The 15,194-nt window shown below is 40.9% G+C and overlaps 1 protein-coding gene across 1 annotated transcript in view; it reads right to left on the reverse strand.

The window, feature by feature from the left end:
• Nucleotides 1–1,497: 1,497 nt before the first annotated feature.
• SFXN4 (sideroflexin 4) overlaps nucleotides 1,498–15,194 on the reverse strand; it is a 15,150-nt gene continuing 1,453 nt past the window's right edge. Inside the window, exons 2-14 of the mRNA XM_009278099.1 lie at nucleotides 15,021–15,184; nucleotides 12,949–13,023; nucleotides 11,970–11,996; nucleotides 11,804–11,858; nucleotides 10,984–11,009; nucleotides 9,520–9,570; nucleotides 9,369–9,434; nucleotides 9,185–9,253; nucleotides 7,305–7,395; nucleotides 5,536–5,651; nucleotides 4,269–4,354; nucleotides 3,024–3,138; nucleotides 1,498–1,843 (exon numbers count right to left, since the gene is read on the reverse strand). Coding sequence (XP_009276374.1) covers nucleotides 1,766–1,843; nucleotides 3,024–3,138; nucleotides 4,269–4,354; nucleotides 5,536–5,651; nucleotides 7,305–7,395; nucleotides 9,185–9,253; nucleotides 9,369–9,434; nucleotides 9,520–9,570; nucleotides 10,984–11,009; nucleotides 11,804–11,858; nucleotides 11,970–11,996; nucleotides 12,949–13,023; nucleotides 15,021–15,184 — 1,019 coding nt within the window. The 3' untranslated portion in view covers nucleotides 1,498–1,765. The remainder of the gene's footprint in view (nucleotides 1,844–3,023; nucleotides 3,139–4,268; nucleotides 4,355–5,535; nucleotides 5,652–7,304; nucleotides 7,396–9,184; nucleotides 9,254–9,368; nucleotides 9,435–9,519; nucleotides 9,571–10,983; nucleotides 11,010–11,803; nucleotides 11,859–11,969; nucleotides 11,997–12,948; nucleotides 13,024–15,020; nucleotides 15,185–15,194) is intronic.

Raw genomic sequence — 15,194 nt, forward strand, 5'->3', positions numbered from 1 at the left:
GCGTGCTATTTTTCCTTACTTCGCTCTATACTGCTTTCTTCCTGTAGTGATGAAGTGGATTGGGAAACCTTCGGTTCTATTGCACCGTGAAAAGAAATCTAATCCTCCAGCAATAGGAGAGCAGTGACCTGTGTATTGTGCTCTAAGGAAGTTAAATTATGGCAGACTTTGGAGGCTGTACTTGTAAAATTACTTCTGTGAAAGTGATTACTACATTATTCAGTGCATATTTATCCTTGTCACACACAGCCTTAGCAGCACCTCGCGTAACACCTTCAGTGATCTTAGAGCCATCTCTCCTATGACCCCCGCCTATAGTTACCACAACCACAGGGTCTCCTACCACACTTGGGGAGCTTCTTTCTCTCTCCTGTTACCCCAGGAGAAGGTCTGATCTTGAATTTGTGGCAGGCCAGCAAATCGTATGAAAGCAGCTGTACTGGGCCAGACCCTTTGGATCTATTCAGCCAAATGTCATATCCCAATGGCCACCAACAGCAGACACAAGAAGAAAGCAAGAGCAGGCAAATAAGCTATTTACCCCTTCCACTCTCCAGTAGTATGGAGCTTATGAACTTCTTTTGCTGGTGTAGTTTCTATGAATTGGTATCCTTCAATGGATTCCCTTTGACGGAAATGCCCGTTCTCCTCTTAAATTCATGTAAGCTTTTAGTATCCGTAATGCCCTTTGGTAAGAACTTCACAGTTAACTACACATTGAGCTATCTGTCACTACCCTTAATTCCACTCCTAGTGTTAACAGTCAGCTCACAGCCCAGAGGTGAAGCTGGTGAACCCTCTGCCAAGCTCATTACTTTTCACTTACCCATTTGTTATATTTCACCTGTTTTTATATCCAGTGTTGTAAGCTCTTTCTGCAACTCTTCACAGACAGCCCTGGTCCCCTGAATAATTTCATATGATCAGCACAATTTATCACTGCACTGATCAACAGGCTAACCCTTATGCCACATCTCAAAAGACAGCTTTTTTCTTTGGATAAACACCATCAACCTGCAGAAGTGGAGATTCCTCATAGTCTACCACAAGGTCAGAAAGCCACAGGATTTCCCAGTGGCTTCAGTGTAAAAAACAAGTTCTAAAGCTCAAGGGGCACCAGGCCTCAGAACTGCTTCAAGGATGTCGAGAAAGCCAGGAGTCACTTTGTAGCCAAGTTTGACACCCAGTTCCTAAACATTTCTTAACTAAATTTAACCAGTATAATACTGCCATCGGGGTTGCTTTGTCTAATATCACTTTAATGGCTACCTCACTCATGTCTCGTCCTTGAAGCGAGTGTTACTAAACACAATGAAACATACAAAGTAAGTATTCTGAGAAGAACCAGCTTGACTTTACGCAAAGGACTAGTGATGTTAATGCCTTTACCAGCTGTGTTCCTGGAAAGCAGAATGTCAAAAGCTGCAGCAGAACAAACTTTTGTATTCAATAGTCTTTTAATTAAGAAATCAATCACACGAGGAAGCATACAGAAAACAGTTTGTGACAAATGCTGTGTTACAGTGCTTTCTGGTACAAATATCATTTACAGCATTGTTATGCGTACACATCTGCCTATGGGCTGGGGCTTGCAAAATCATTTTGCAAAGTCTGCCTCTTTATAGACCACACCATTGTACACCAAATCTGGTACATATGCCACCATAAATTCACGATTCAATCAGTCACATATGCCAGTTGAATTTGTTGATGCATTCAGAATTCACTTCAATTAGAGCACACATTTCTATATTAAAGCCAATCTCTAAATTCCCCTATTGTAGAATAACTCTGTTTCATCTGTAGATGACAGAATTTCTGGTTCAAGGTCTGCTCGCTTTATCTGCAATGTATAGAAAAAGGGAATCAACACCACCATATCCTGGTAAGTGTGTTAACTCCTCTTTACTGCATTGAACTTTGCACAAATTGAAATACTGTCTTCAGAAGCAAGGCTGTATGGGATTTGGGGTTCTTTGTTTATTTGGGGCTTTTTTTTGCTTCTCTGACATTTCCTACATGCACACACATAAGGGAAGAAATATGTTTTATTTAAAATTAGAGGCACTCCCAAGATCTAAACAGAGCATTATTGACGTTATCTCCATTCACTATAGAATCATTCAGGTTGGAAAAGACCTTTAAGATCATCGAGTCCAACTGTAAATATATTTGGGTGACTCACCCAGGAGAACTTCTGCTGTGGGCTGAGCAATTGGGAAGCTCAAAGGGAACCAACCAGCCATACCCTCAGTACACAATTTCTCACAAGTCCCCTCATTTATGTTCAGTTTACCCTTGTTGCCATAAGAGATTAAGAAATCTAAAAAAAGAGATTACAATGCCAGAAAGTTTAGGCAAATAAAAGAAACCACTGAAAATTGCAAGAGCCCAGGCTGTGATTTTCTGAGAATAGTCACACAGTGCTGATAAGGGAGAGGAAGTAAATGCAGAAAGGAACCCCAGGCTCCTCTCTCACTTCACCTTCTCCAAAGCCCAAGGTTCAAGGGCTACATCCTCCATTTAAAACCTGCGAGGAAGGCATACTTTCCCAGGGAACAGATTACACTTCACGGTTCAGTAAGGCAGGGTGAGGACATGTCGCATGTGAGTTGGTTTACCTCTGTAATGAGCTTATGCTGACTTTGCATGAAAGAAAAATTTCTCATCTACATCCTTTCTTTCTGCAGCAGGACTGAAAACAGTGCTGGAAGAGCCTTGGTTTTAATCTTTAAGACAGCTCTCCTGACCTTGCTTGCTTCAGACTGTTGTGATCTGATAAATCTACATTGAAAAGTATAAACATAAATAACACACAATGCAACTTAGACCTAGCAAGTCCTGTAAGCCTCTGCCTCGTACATGGGCCTTCACAAGCAGCCTCTCTGCTGCCCCATTTTAGATGCATAACCACATTAATCCTATTGATTTTTTCTATGTGGCCTTAAGGCTGCTGGCCATAGTTATAGAATGACTGTTTAATATAACAATAATCCTAAATCAATTCCTATGAAAGGACTTACCTCCCCACACTGCGGGAACATACTAAGTGATACTGGTAGCATCCCTGCTAGTACTGACGTAATCATAAGCATTCTCACTGAAGCCAAAGCACGTGGAGTTTTCGCAAATTTTGCCCTGTACAAGACATTGAAAAAGTAAGTATGTCAGTTTGGGCTTGAAAAATAATCTGACAGTGAGACAAAGAGCATTAGCTACTATTTTAGTGGTTGAAATTTTACTGAAATTAGTAGTAACCTAGGCTTACGAATCCTAAAGATGTTTCCTTACTTTATTTGCTATGTTCTTACTCCTAACTTCCTGTTCTTTCCCTTTGTTTTGTATTTAGCTGCAGCATTTTCCAAGCCCAGATTGTCAATACAAGATTAAGAAAATAAGCAGCAAGATCAAAGTGACAAAAGAAGAGAAGGTGCGTTAGTGCTTTAAAGTGTCTCAGTTCTTTGATTCAGATTTTTCTTGCGTTACCCTCTTTCCTTTCAGATTTAGTTCCTCTTGGCAGTCCTACTTTGCCTTGTGCAAAAATTTATTACTTAATATATATTTAAAATTTTATCTTACATCTGCATTTACGTCTTCTAGTAACAGGAGTCCCTTAAGCTAATAAAGGGGATAGGGAATTGATTTAGGCACTACCAAATTACATGACATAGATGATCCCTACCTGTATTATTTACATGAGACAGATGATCCCTACCAAAAGCTCAGAGCAGGCTAAGAATTCTCTCATAAACCAAACAATGAATTCTTCTTATTATATAAGGTTTCTAAATGTTGCAAAAGCAAAAACATGTTTTACAATATATGAAAAACTATTTGGAAGTTGGGATCCAGTTTTAGTTGTAAATTTAAGTGCCATATGACCTCTTCAGAAATAACAAATCTAAGCTAAGTGCTGTGAACAACCTTGACACCAGACACAGGGACTCAAATCAAGTTACGGACCCTAGGTACTGGAAAACAGCCTGTCAGGAGAGCACAAACGTATTTCCTGCATGGGAGCAGAGAAGAAACCCTCATAGTTTTACACAACCTCCTGCAAATCCTTGAAGCATGGATGCAGACATAACCAGATTCACTTACTTATCTAAATGAATCACAGTTGCTGAACAGAAACTTCCCAGATAATCACTTCTACCAAGGCAAGTAATACTGCAAACCCAAGAAAAATTGGCAAGTGGTAACAGTCACACTTAAAACCAGAATACACACTGACCAGGCACCCCCAGCCCTTTTGCAGTACCTCCTACCTTTCCACAAAGTGCGTAAGCACAGCTGGCAGGAAGAATGTTGTCCCAAACAAGACTGCTCTTGACAATGCTGTTTCTTTAACGGCCTCCAGGGAGAGAGAAAAATAAATGTTGTTAAAGCAGTGCTCTGTGCAGCTTCAATTACTGCATGCTTCTGTGAGCACTTTTTTGTCTAATACTCTGGGGTTTCAAGCAACAGGTTAATGAGGGATAAAAACATTTGTTAGAGGAATTCTTTCTTAAATGGAAACTAAACTCCTACAAGTGGCACATATTCCACTTGTGACTAAGAAATACCTTAAAAGGGAGGTGAAACTACTCATGCCATATCAAGTTTTCCTACCACAACAATAATTTTGCTGAAGCTTGCTTTTTTTAAGTTGCGCTGAACTTCTTCCAAATGGTTATACCTTCTGGGCATCCTAACTATCCTGTGTCAAATCTGAAGTTCTCTCTCCAGCTGTCCGCAAATCTTTATGCTCATCTAGCTGTTTCCTCCCCTCTGGATAGCAGCATAGAAAAGGAGGGTCACTGAGAGCACATAAAATATGACTCCTTGCTCTAGTTCCTGTGCCAGACTCTACAGTGGATGCTGATGAGCAAGGCGAGGAGCAAATACAGAGTCAGCAACTGGAGCCCAAGGATAAAATGCACTAGCACACTGTAGATCAGGGCATTACCCTTTAGGAGGCACAGCCTTTAAATGATATTCCCTCTACAGAAGGTGCATGTGATATGTACAATACAGAGCTTTTCTCTGAGGTGTCCCATCAGAAGAAGGTCCAAGAGTCTCCTTCTGTGAGCAGGGAAAGCAGAAATGCCTGTGCTAGCGTCTCTGTGGCTCAACTCTGGCACTCGGTATATTGGGCTGGGGAGGCTGCCAACCCTTGAAGACACAAGACAGGTGCCAACCTGGTTTCAGAGACCTAGTCCAAGCCTACCCAAAGATCCAGCACCTGATCTGGGATTCCTCATTTCAATATATCCAACTCTACTCCCAGCATCACATTCAGCTCTTAGCCGACAATGAAAGGCAAGTCAAGAGAGGCCTTCACCCCCTCACCTACCTTCTCACCAGCCTTCCGTGACAGTCCTACAACCTTGCCATTCCTGTCCATCACTTCAATTCCATTCTCAAATTCTGGGCTTCTCACCACTGCCACAGTAAATGCACTCATCAAGCCTGCAGGTCTACTCCCAGCATCACATTCAGCTCTTGGCCGACAATGAAAGGCAAGTCAAGAGAGGCCTTCACCCCCTCACCTACCTTCTCACCAGCCTTCCGTGACAGTCCTACAACCTTGCCATTCCTGTCCATCACTTCAATTCCATTCTCAAATTCTGGGCTTCTCACCACTGCCACAGTAAATGCACTCATCAAGCCTGCAGGGTTGAAGAGGATTTTGCTTTAAAAGATCCAAAAGGACTATCTCAATAGTAACATTCATAATTACATGCATTTTACATTTCCAGTTCAACAGTTCACAACTGAATAACCTGGCAGCTTAAGAAAAGACTGACCCATAAAAATCTGCTTGGGATCTTAATTTTTGTTTCAGAAGTTTGAGTGAGATTTTAAGGCCCAATCCTAAAAGGTGCTTTAGCATTATGGACTCAGAGCTTTCAATCACTGCCATCCAGCTCAAACCAAGAGTACTTTGTTCTTAAGAGAAAGGGGAGAGGTTTGTGTTGTGGATAGGTTTTGTACTGGTCAGCACAAAATCCAGCACAGAAAAGAAGACCCTGAAGGGAACAGACTTGAAGTAAAGGCTGCATCCCTAATTTGAAAGGGACGGTGCCAGGGGAACACTGGCTCTAATATGTTCCATTATGGCACTTCTCTGCCCAGCTGTGTGTCTGTCACAAGTGGCAGTGCTTCAGCTGGATCGTAGATGAGAATGTTTCAGTTTCCTCCAGACCCAGCTTTACAAGGTACCTGAAAACATCCATCCCACAGTCAGTCACTGAAAACACAAGCCTAAACCACTGGCACTTATAAAGGCCATATCAAATGGGAGTTAGTCATCTAGCTGGTTTTCTTCTTTCTCTTTTCTAGACCAAGGTCTAGGCGTAACAGGGCATAGTCTGGCAAACTGACCTTGTTTGAAATAGTAGATTTCTCTTTTTATTAGATTTTGGCAGGGCTGTTCAATAAAGACATCAGTGTAATAGATGGCACTTTTCAAATGCTGGACTAATACTAATCAATTACCCTCAGGTTTCTCTCTATATTTAAGAAAATGGAAGCACACTTTAACACCTGCTTCAAGGGAAACAAGTCAGAAAGCTCTTATGCAGGTCCTCGGAAAGATTTGGGTAGCCATCTCACATAAGTTGGAACAGAGGAGATGACATTTGTTTTAATTTTACCGGTTTCCCCTAGGAAAGGCCAAAATTTTCTTTAATGGCATTAGAAAAACAGTTAACAACATCAAATAGTTAAACTTGTCCTGGTGCAACTTCACCATGTCAGTAGAGCTGTTCCAGTAATGAACTGAGTCTCATTACCTTGCAAGGTTAATAATATTCTGTTATAACAACTCCCACTTTCTAAACAGTCAGCAGTTAGGTAGCCAGCTAGGTAGCCCCAACCTGAGTAGGAACTACGCCAGTAGTTACATAGCTGTGTCACGCTCTGGTGTCATGTATGTGCCACACAGTTCGAGTGCTACTGCCCTCCTGATCCCTCCTGGCAGTCCTGATGGTTTCAGGTATAATGTCCAAGCCAAAGAAAAATGCCAACTGCATCCCTGGATATCTTTGGAGAAACGGTTGCATGTCATGCATACAAAGGTCAGAAGAGTGCTCTGGAGCTCTAAAACTAAAAACCAGCAAGCATCAAATAGAGGTCAGCTACACTGATCAGTGAGTGTTAACTCTCAAACAGAAATAACAGTACCCAGCAAAGGCAGTCAGACAAGGCGGCTAGGAAACAGTCAAACCACATCTGTGCAAGGGCAAGAAAATTACACAGTCAGATGGGGCAGCAAATGGCCCTCAGACCAGCTGCACGATGTACCGTTTCTTTACACTCACCAAGAAGAGGAGCAGGTAGAAGTTTTCTGACGACCAGTTGCGTTAACAAACTCTTCAACGTGTATCGATTCATGAAGACAAGAGGAAGAGCCTAAGGCATTGGGAGGAAACAGGCACCTTCTATTAAAAAAAATGTGCAGTATTTCAGTATGTGCAACAGTTTAGGAAGATAAATCTGTGACTTAGTACGTAGTTACCATCTATAAAAATAAACAAATGCCTTGGTTTAACATTGCAACAAAATACGTATGTTCTCTAGTTGCTGAAGGTTTTTGTAATCACTCTTTTAGATAAGAACACAAAATATTACGATAAAAAAAAATTCAACATTATTATGTATAGGACAATAGCAGTATGAATACAAAGACAGAAAAAGGAAAACAATTACCTCTGACTAATATTCCTTGGACATCTGCCCAACTGCCTTGTGACACATACTGCTCTCTCCCCCAGACAGGACACCTGGTGCACTTGTGCATTTGTTCCTGATTCTCTGCAGTTTCTACATTCCCGTATTACACTTGCAGGAAGTTTCATTTAGGAATAAATGGCCAGGACACCACCTAGCGCTCAGAGTCTCCCCTGGAGGACAAAGGGGAAGAACTCCCACATTCACCCACGGACATAGCTGCCTCCTCAGACCTCTGTAAAGTCCTGAGCACTGCTGGCCCAACTGTTTTGCCTAGTGGACAGAGGTGAAAGGCAGGAACAGACATGATTTTCTGCCAGAAGGCTTACAAAAATCACTGTTTAGTGTGGAGAGTGAGGAAATGCATTATAGGGGCATCGACGCTTGCAATGAGTGTCATGAGGTGTCCTAGTTTTGGCTGGGATAGAGCTAATTTTAGTAGTAATCCTAGTAGCTGGTACAGTGCTGTGTTTTGGATTTAATATGAGAATAATGTTGATAACACACCGATGTTTTAGTTGTTGCTAAGTAGTGCTTACCCTAGTCAAGGACTTCTCAGCTTCCCACGCTCTACTGACTGAGAAGGCTGGAGGTGCACAAGAAGCTGGGAGGGGGCACGGCCAGGACAGCTGACCCAAACTGGCCAAAGGGACATTCCATACCATGTGACGTCATGCTCAGTACATAAACTGGGGAAAGCTGGCCGGGGGGGCCGCTGCTTGCTTTGTATATTCTTTTATTATTATTGTTATTACTATTTTATTTCAATTATTAAACTGTTCTTATCTCAACCCACAAGTTTTCTCACTTTTACTCTTCCAATTCTCTCCCCCGTCCCACCGGGGGAAGGGGGGAGTGAGCGAGCGGCTGTGTGGTGTGCTCAGTTGCCAGCTGAGGTTAAACCACGACATGAGGATACCAGAGGTCATTCTGATGTAGCAAAATCTGGAAACCACAAATTCCTATTCCAGCACAGCACAGAGCTAGCTAGGTAGCCCTCAGCTACCTAGCCCTCCTGGAAGGCTAATTAACCTGCGTTCAGTGCAGTATTTTCATGGCTACGCTGCTTCTGGGATCTGAGCTAACTCTTTCCAGTACAGATGCCTGCAGATTTCACCCCTTTTATAGAGCTAGATAGATCCCTTCCACAGCACCACATCAAAAAATCAACTATAGCAACCCAGTGAGTTATTCTGTGTTTGTAAACCCTGGCCATTTCCTCTCACCACCCATTTTCTAAGTTTGCAGAATAATAAAGAAAAGGACAGAAGAGGAAGCATCAGAGGAAGCCAAGCAAGGTATTGGCTGACAGATGATAAGGAAAATTCTTATTCTCAGCAGTCCTGGGGCAAGACATCAGAGTAGAGCATTAAAGCACAATCCTGAAGGATATCTGGCCATGTGATTATCTCAGCGCCTACTCCTTCTCAGGAGGGCTTATTAGGAAAGCAATCATTGAGCAAATACATACACCAATACAAGCTGCATAGGAAATGGCTCCCAAGCTGTAGAAGATCTGCTTTTGTTGAAGCGAGTACTCCTAAGATGGACAGAAGAAACATACTCCGTAAGTGCATTTGTAAAACACTTGTAAATCATGTTCAAAATGGTCTTGTACAATTAAGATGATTTCAAAAATAAAAATCGACACATACTTCAGCCTTTGTGGTACCATTTCCATTTAATAGGGTGAATCCTGTGGTATATGTGTGAAACACGAACTGCAGAAAGGAGAGATTATAAGCAAAAATGAATTTGGGATTGAGACTAGAAGACTTGTAAATGTCGAAAGGAAGAGGTAATTACCTGGCAAAAAAAAGTTTGCTTTGCCTGGAGCTGAAGAGATGAAGCAATAACCTAAGAGGAAAACCCCACAAGAAAATTAGGTTTGATGAATCTAGAAGTTTTTGGTGAGCAGTGGTAGGCTAGAGCACGAAGAGAACTGCTATGTTACTATTTGCAGCAGCGTCAAAGGCTCCAGTCAGTACCTGAAGCCGTTTGCCTTGATTCTAGGCTAACACACTTTCTTGCCACAGATGTGACATATTCACTTTTTCTATCCAATATAAAACACAGAGACACAGTGATTAAAGCACTGTGTGCAAGAATATTTGGGCAAGATGCTTTCTTACCCAAAATAAAAAATACATTTGTACCTGTGAAGCTAAAATGGATGCAAATAAAATAACTAAGATAATAAAAATGTAGTTAAAGTAGTGAATGAGAAAGGGTCAGACTGTTTTGGCTAGTGGGGATATAAATACTAGATCTACCTGACCTAAGATCAAAGATTCTAGGATCTACTTCCCAACTCAGACAGGGAATAAGAACTTCAGTTTTAATAAACCACAGCCTTTCTTGAGGTCTGGCCTACCAGGTGTGGAGCACTCTCAAGGTACAGAGTCAATGAAGATAAGGCAAATATTGAATAAGAGGAGGGTATGGAACATCCAAAGCCTCAGAGAAGGATCAGTAATTCATTTAATATTAGTGGATCAACTACCTTTATTATTAATGCCAGTGCTGAATCTAACCACACCTATGAAAGAGCTTTAAGCTGTAAATATCAAAAAGAAATATTTCTGTTAAGTCTATTACCGTTCTTAATGAATTTAATGAAAATCTTGATGGCTGTTATACTTTCTAGTAGTGCCATACAAGTTCATGCTGTAATCTCTACATGGAATGGCTTAGTATGTATACTCATATGCCAACACCAAAGGCAAACACATCTAAATAAACAAACATGCATATAATTGCAGCTACAAATTTTATGAAAGAAAATGGTGCGATTTTTGAGCACTGTAAGGAGTTTATTTCTTTTGTAATTTCTTGACACCACCATTTCTTATTTGCAAATGCACGATCTACATAAGAAAAAATTCATATTCTGAGTCTGAAACACAGAACACAAGGTCCGACTCCTTCCCACTGCAGTGCCAGTTTTTTGAGGTTAAACAGACCAAAACCAGGCCTTGCTCTCAATGCCTAGTGAATTTCACCTTGCATCAGAAAGCTGACCTTCACACATGAACAATCTCTTTGAATACTGCTGAAGGAAGGTAGCTAACAGATTTGGACTTCCAATGAGATTCCCTAAGGGCTTGATCTCTAGATTACTCAGCAGTTCCCATAAAATAGATGTTTTTTAAAAAGCTTGTGCTGAAAATACAACTAGGAAGCCTAAAACCTTCTGTTCCCTCCCTCCAACCCCTGGCTGTGGAAAAATGTAAGCCCTGTGGTACACTAGCATCTTTCATGATTACTCACCAATGGAAGAGATATGGGCAGGAAGGCTAAAAAGAAAGAAAATGTCATTTCAGTAAAAATAACTGCAGAGTCTAGATTTTGAGCAGAAAATTCCCCTTACTTCCCCGCTCAGTCTCAGCTCTAAGTAAAACACTGCCCACAAAAACCCTACCATCACCATGGACTTCAGTTCTAACCTTTGTCTCTCATTCAAGAAGCCAGAATACCTGGTCACAGCTTATAGCCAAAAGGAGCCCTTGTGAACTCCACTCAAGGTGGCTACTCAGAAACTATGTAACTGAGTTTTGAACAGAAATTTCTTCTCCTCACCCTATTCAAAAAGAGATATGTGGCAACAAAGACTGTCACAGCTGTGAGTGGTTATATGAGATAAGGAATAAATAGCCTGAGTATGGTTATATCTGATTAACAACGTGCGCTGTCTTGGCTCCCTAAACATCACCCCAAGCAGACTTTATCTGCCACCACAGCAAGTAAATTCATACAGTAGCCACATTCATCAAATGAAAACTTAGCTTATAGTAGATAGTTTTACATGTGAAGGGATTTGGGAACTCATTCTGTAGTGACAAAAAACAGAGACTGGTCAGACTATTTCCACTTAGCCGAGCAGATGAACTGTGGAAAAAATTCCTCAGGAGGACCGTAGGAATAAATAAATCTTCAACAGACATGACAATGCAACTAACAGAAGTAAGAGTCTACTTGTTTTTCTATATGGAGAAGAGTATCACTGTAGTATCACAGTGGCTATTTACTATGAGCTATTCCCCTTCGATGCTTCAGTCACATACACAAAACTTCTCTTAAGGGAACTTACCCGGAGGTCTAAACAGAACAGGAATTATCTTGTCTGTATCAGGATGTACACTGGACTTAAAAGAAAAAAAAAAAAAAGAGAGAAAAAAAGTCAAATTGGACCACCTTTGCCATACTGGAATAAGAAAGAAAAAAAAAAAAGATTTCTAAATATTTTGTAAACTTACCAGGCTTAGCAGGAAGGCTTGTTTTGTCTAAACAATTAGAAAATTAGGTTAGTAATCAAGTTTCAGAAGAGACTGGGTAAAATCTTCTTTCTAAATTTATTATATCTTTTTTTTCCCCAATAACTTTTATATGGAATGCCATATATGTATACACCCCTTTAATTATTTTTTCCCTAAAATTTCTCTCCATATACTCCTTGTTGAATACAACTTACTCACATCCCATGTGCTGTGTAACAGCACCAAAGTGCACATTATGGCAGAACAGAAAGTTAATTTTAAAAAGTTAAGCTAGTAGGTATTTTAAAACAGAAAACAACAATTTTGAAATATGGCTAAAAGCCTAAACACTTATGTTAAGACTTCAGCTTTTCTGGAATCACAGAAGCTTTTATTTCTCCTTTCAGACTTTGACACAGAAGGTACTAAATGCCACATGGGAAGAGCCAAGCCCACAGTGAATCAAAAGAAAGACTCCTCCTAACAAAGCAAGGGCTCAGCACTACTTTCCAGCAATTCCATGAGGAAGTTTTCCACCCAAGTACTGCTACTGCTCATTTTATGAGATGTGAAACCAAACCAACCTGCCCTCTATATGATGACACAACATCAAAGATTCAAAATGAGCTCAGTAAGCATTTTACATATTTATCACCTACCTATATCATCCCAGCTGAGGACAGACAGGCTTAAAGCAATGATACCTAGAGTGATCCGAGGGTTTCTTTTAAACTCAGCTATATGATAGACAACCTAGCATTCTTCAGAATAATAATACTGCAATTTGGCACCAGTAGTCATCCAAAGAAATTCCTACTAGATTCATAGATTAGAATCTCTGTAGTAATGATTTTTTCTTGTTTATCCCTTGTATCTGAATCTCAGTATTCTGTCTGCTAGATCTTACACTGATAGCAACTATTTCAGCCATGAAAAAAAAAAGACACCTCTATTTTCTACAAATTGCGCTCCAAAATACCTGATCATTCTGTATGGGCTCACTTAGCGTCTTTCCACTGTTTTGTAATAATAACCTGGTTCTTCTTATTTCATCCTATATTTGAGAAAAAAACAAACCAATGAGAAAAAAATAACTCAGATTTCAATATTCTACAGTGCAATGTATCAGTTATAAGACACATTAAATACAAACCTAGAATGTCAAGCTAATGCACCTGTCCTTCACCAAAGCACTTAAAGCAAGAACACACCTCAACACACAACTAATTCACAGTCATAAAAACTTTTAGATTATTCAGACCCCCTTGGTCTCTTTAAGTATCAATCCTTCAACCCATTACATAAATGCACCTGAACTTTAAGCACATGAAAAACCTCACTGAAATCAAGAGTGTTATTCTTGTATCTAAAGTTATCCATGTCTGCTGGCAAATTAAAAAATTTGCCACCAAAGCAACCATCTGATATCCCCACAGGCACCTAGATGACTATTTTAAAATGAAATTCCAAACCACTTTTAAAATTACCAGAAATGAGTCACAACATCACTAGATGTTCCTGCACGTTCACAAATGTGTGATCAAGTTTTGCGTCTTACGCTCTTCCTTTAAACTCGGCTTAAGCTTTTAATTACGGAAAACAGGTACACTTAAACAAAGAGAATAAAACTGTAACTCATGTAGTTATCCATAGTCTACATAAAAAGCTGTCCCTCTTAGGAGAATTTATGAGATGATTTGACTTTTCTTGAACAGGCACATGTCTCTTTGCAACAGTGTATTTTAATTCAAGGAGGTGTGAACTAATCCCAGATTTCCAAATCCCTGAATGTACTATAAAATTTTCTTGTTGGCGTTTACATATATATATAATGCACATTTAGTAAATTATATTATTTGTACATGTAAATATATAGACAGATATGTATTCATACCACATATACACATATATAGAGATAGATGAATAGATACATACAACACACTAACTCTGCAAGCGACAAGGAAATATCTCATATACACACATTTTGACAGTGTCCTTTTGCTTTAATGGAGCTTTCCCTTAAAAAATAAATTAAAAAATCCATCAACAAAAATTCCTTTAACATACTGACCAACCAGCCGACTCTCATACAATGCGCTGTGCTTTCTCCTCTGTTATCCCTGACAAATCTACACAGAAGTGGATTGACAGAAAAGCACATCTTCCCCAGAATTTTGCTGTCATGACAGTTCCTGAAATTTAGAAGCTACACTTTATGATCAACAATGTGTTTAGCGTGACACTTTCAATAACTAATGTTAAAATTGTAATAATAATTCTCTGGTATAAAAAGGCCCTACAAATCAGGTGTGTGCCCTCCTAGGGTAGGATTCCTTTCAGTATATCCACTTGGAGGAGAATCAAAGAGCTTCGTGACCTTCAGATTAAGCTGCACCATAAGGACGGGTATGTGGATTAGCCAGCAGAGATGTTGGATGCCTGTGATGCAGTTCAGCAAACCTGTCTTCCCTGAAGCTGTGACAGCTCCACATCGTGAGTCCTCCAGCAGCAGATTATTTAAGAACAGCCCGCCCAGCTGCTCGCTTCATCTCTCTTGTCTTTGGGGGTTTCCTGATTCTTAATTGGGCTAATTCAACTGTTGGCACAGCAGCCACAGTCTAAACAGTACTGCTGAAATGGTAGTGTCTCCAAATGCCCCTTGTTTTATGTAATTATACATAGAAATGCATACACGTATATTTCTTTTTTTATATATATATATATGTATATGTATAGGTATTTTATTTTTCCTCCGAAGCTTTGTAATGGTATTATTTTACACCTTAGCAAAGTCAAAATTCGCAAGGTCGATTGCTAGTCTTCCTGCTACCTGACACGTTTTGGAGCAGGAGCGAAGGAGCACCGAGCAGCTGGCGCTGAGGCCACGCCGTCCCGCAGAGCCCCGGCACCCGGGGCGACGTCCCGGCGCCAAGGGCAGGGGGGCGAGTCCCCTCCTGCGGCCCGGGCCCCAAAACACCCGTCCCTCCTGTCACCGGTGCCGCCAGCCACGGCTTTGAATTAAAACGCGACGAGGCCAAGCCGCGTACTCACGGAGGATTTCAGGAGCAGCAGGGGGTCCAAGACGTCCGCCCAGAGAAGAAACCTCTGGAAAAAAGACTGACGGAGACACGTTTCAGGGAGACGAGGCGTTATTTCGGAGGCAGCCCGCCCAAGCCGCGCTGTCCCGCCCAGCCCGGCCGCCCCGGCCCCTCCGACTCCCCCAGC

Source organism: Aptenodytes forsteri, unplaced genomic scaffold (assembly GCF_000699145.1).
Source record: "Aptenodytes forsteri isolate BGI_AS27 unplaced genomic scaffold, ASM69914v1 Scaffold15, whole genome shotgun sequence".
NCBI classification, from domain to species: Eukaryota; Metazoa; Chordata; class Aves; order Sphenisciformes; family Spheniscidae; genus Aptenodytes; species Aptenodytes forsteri.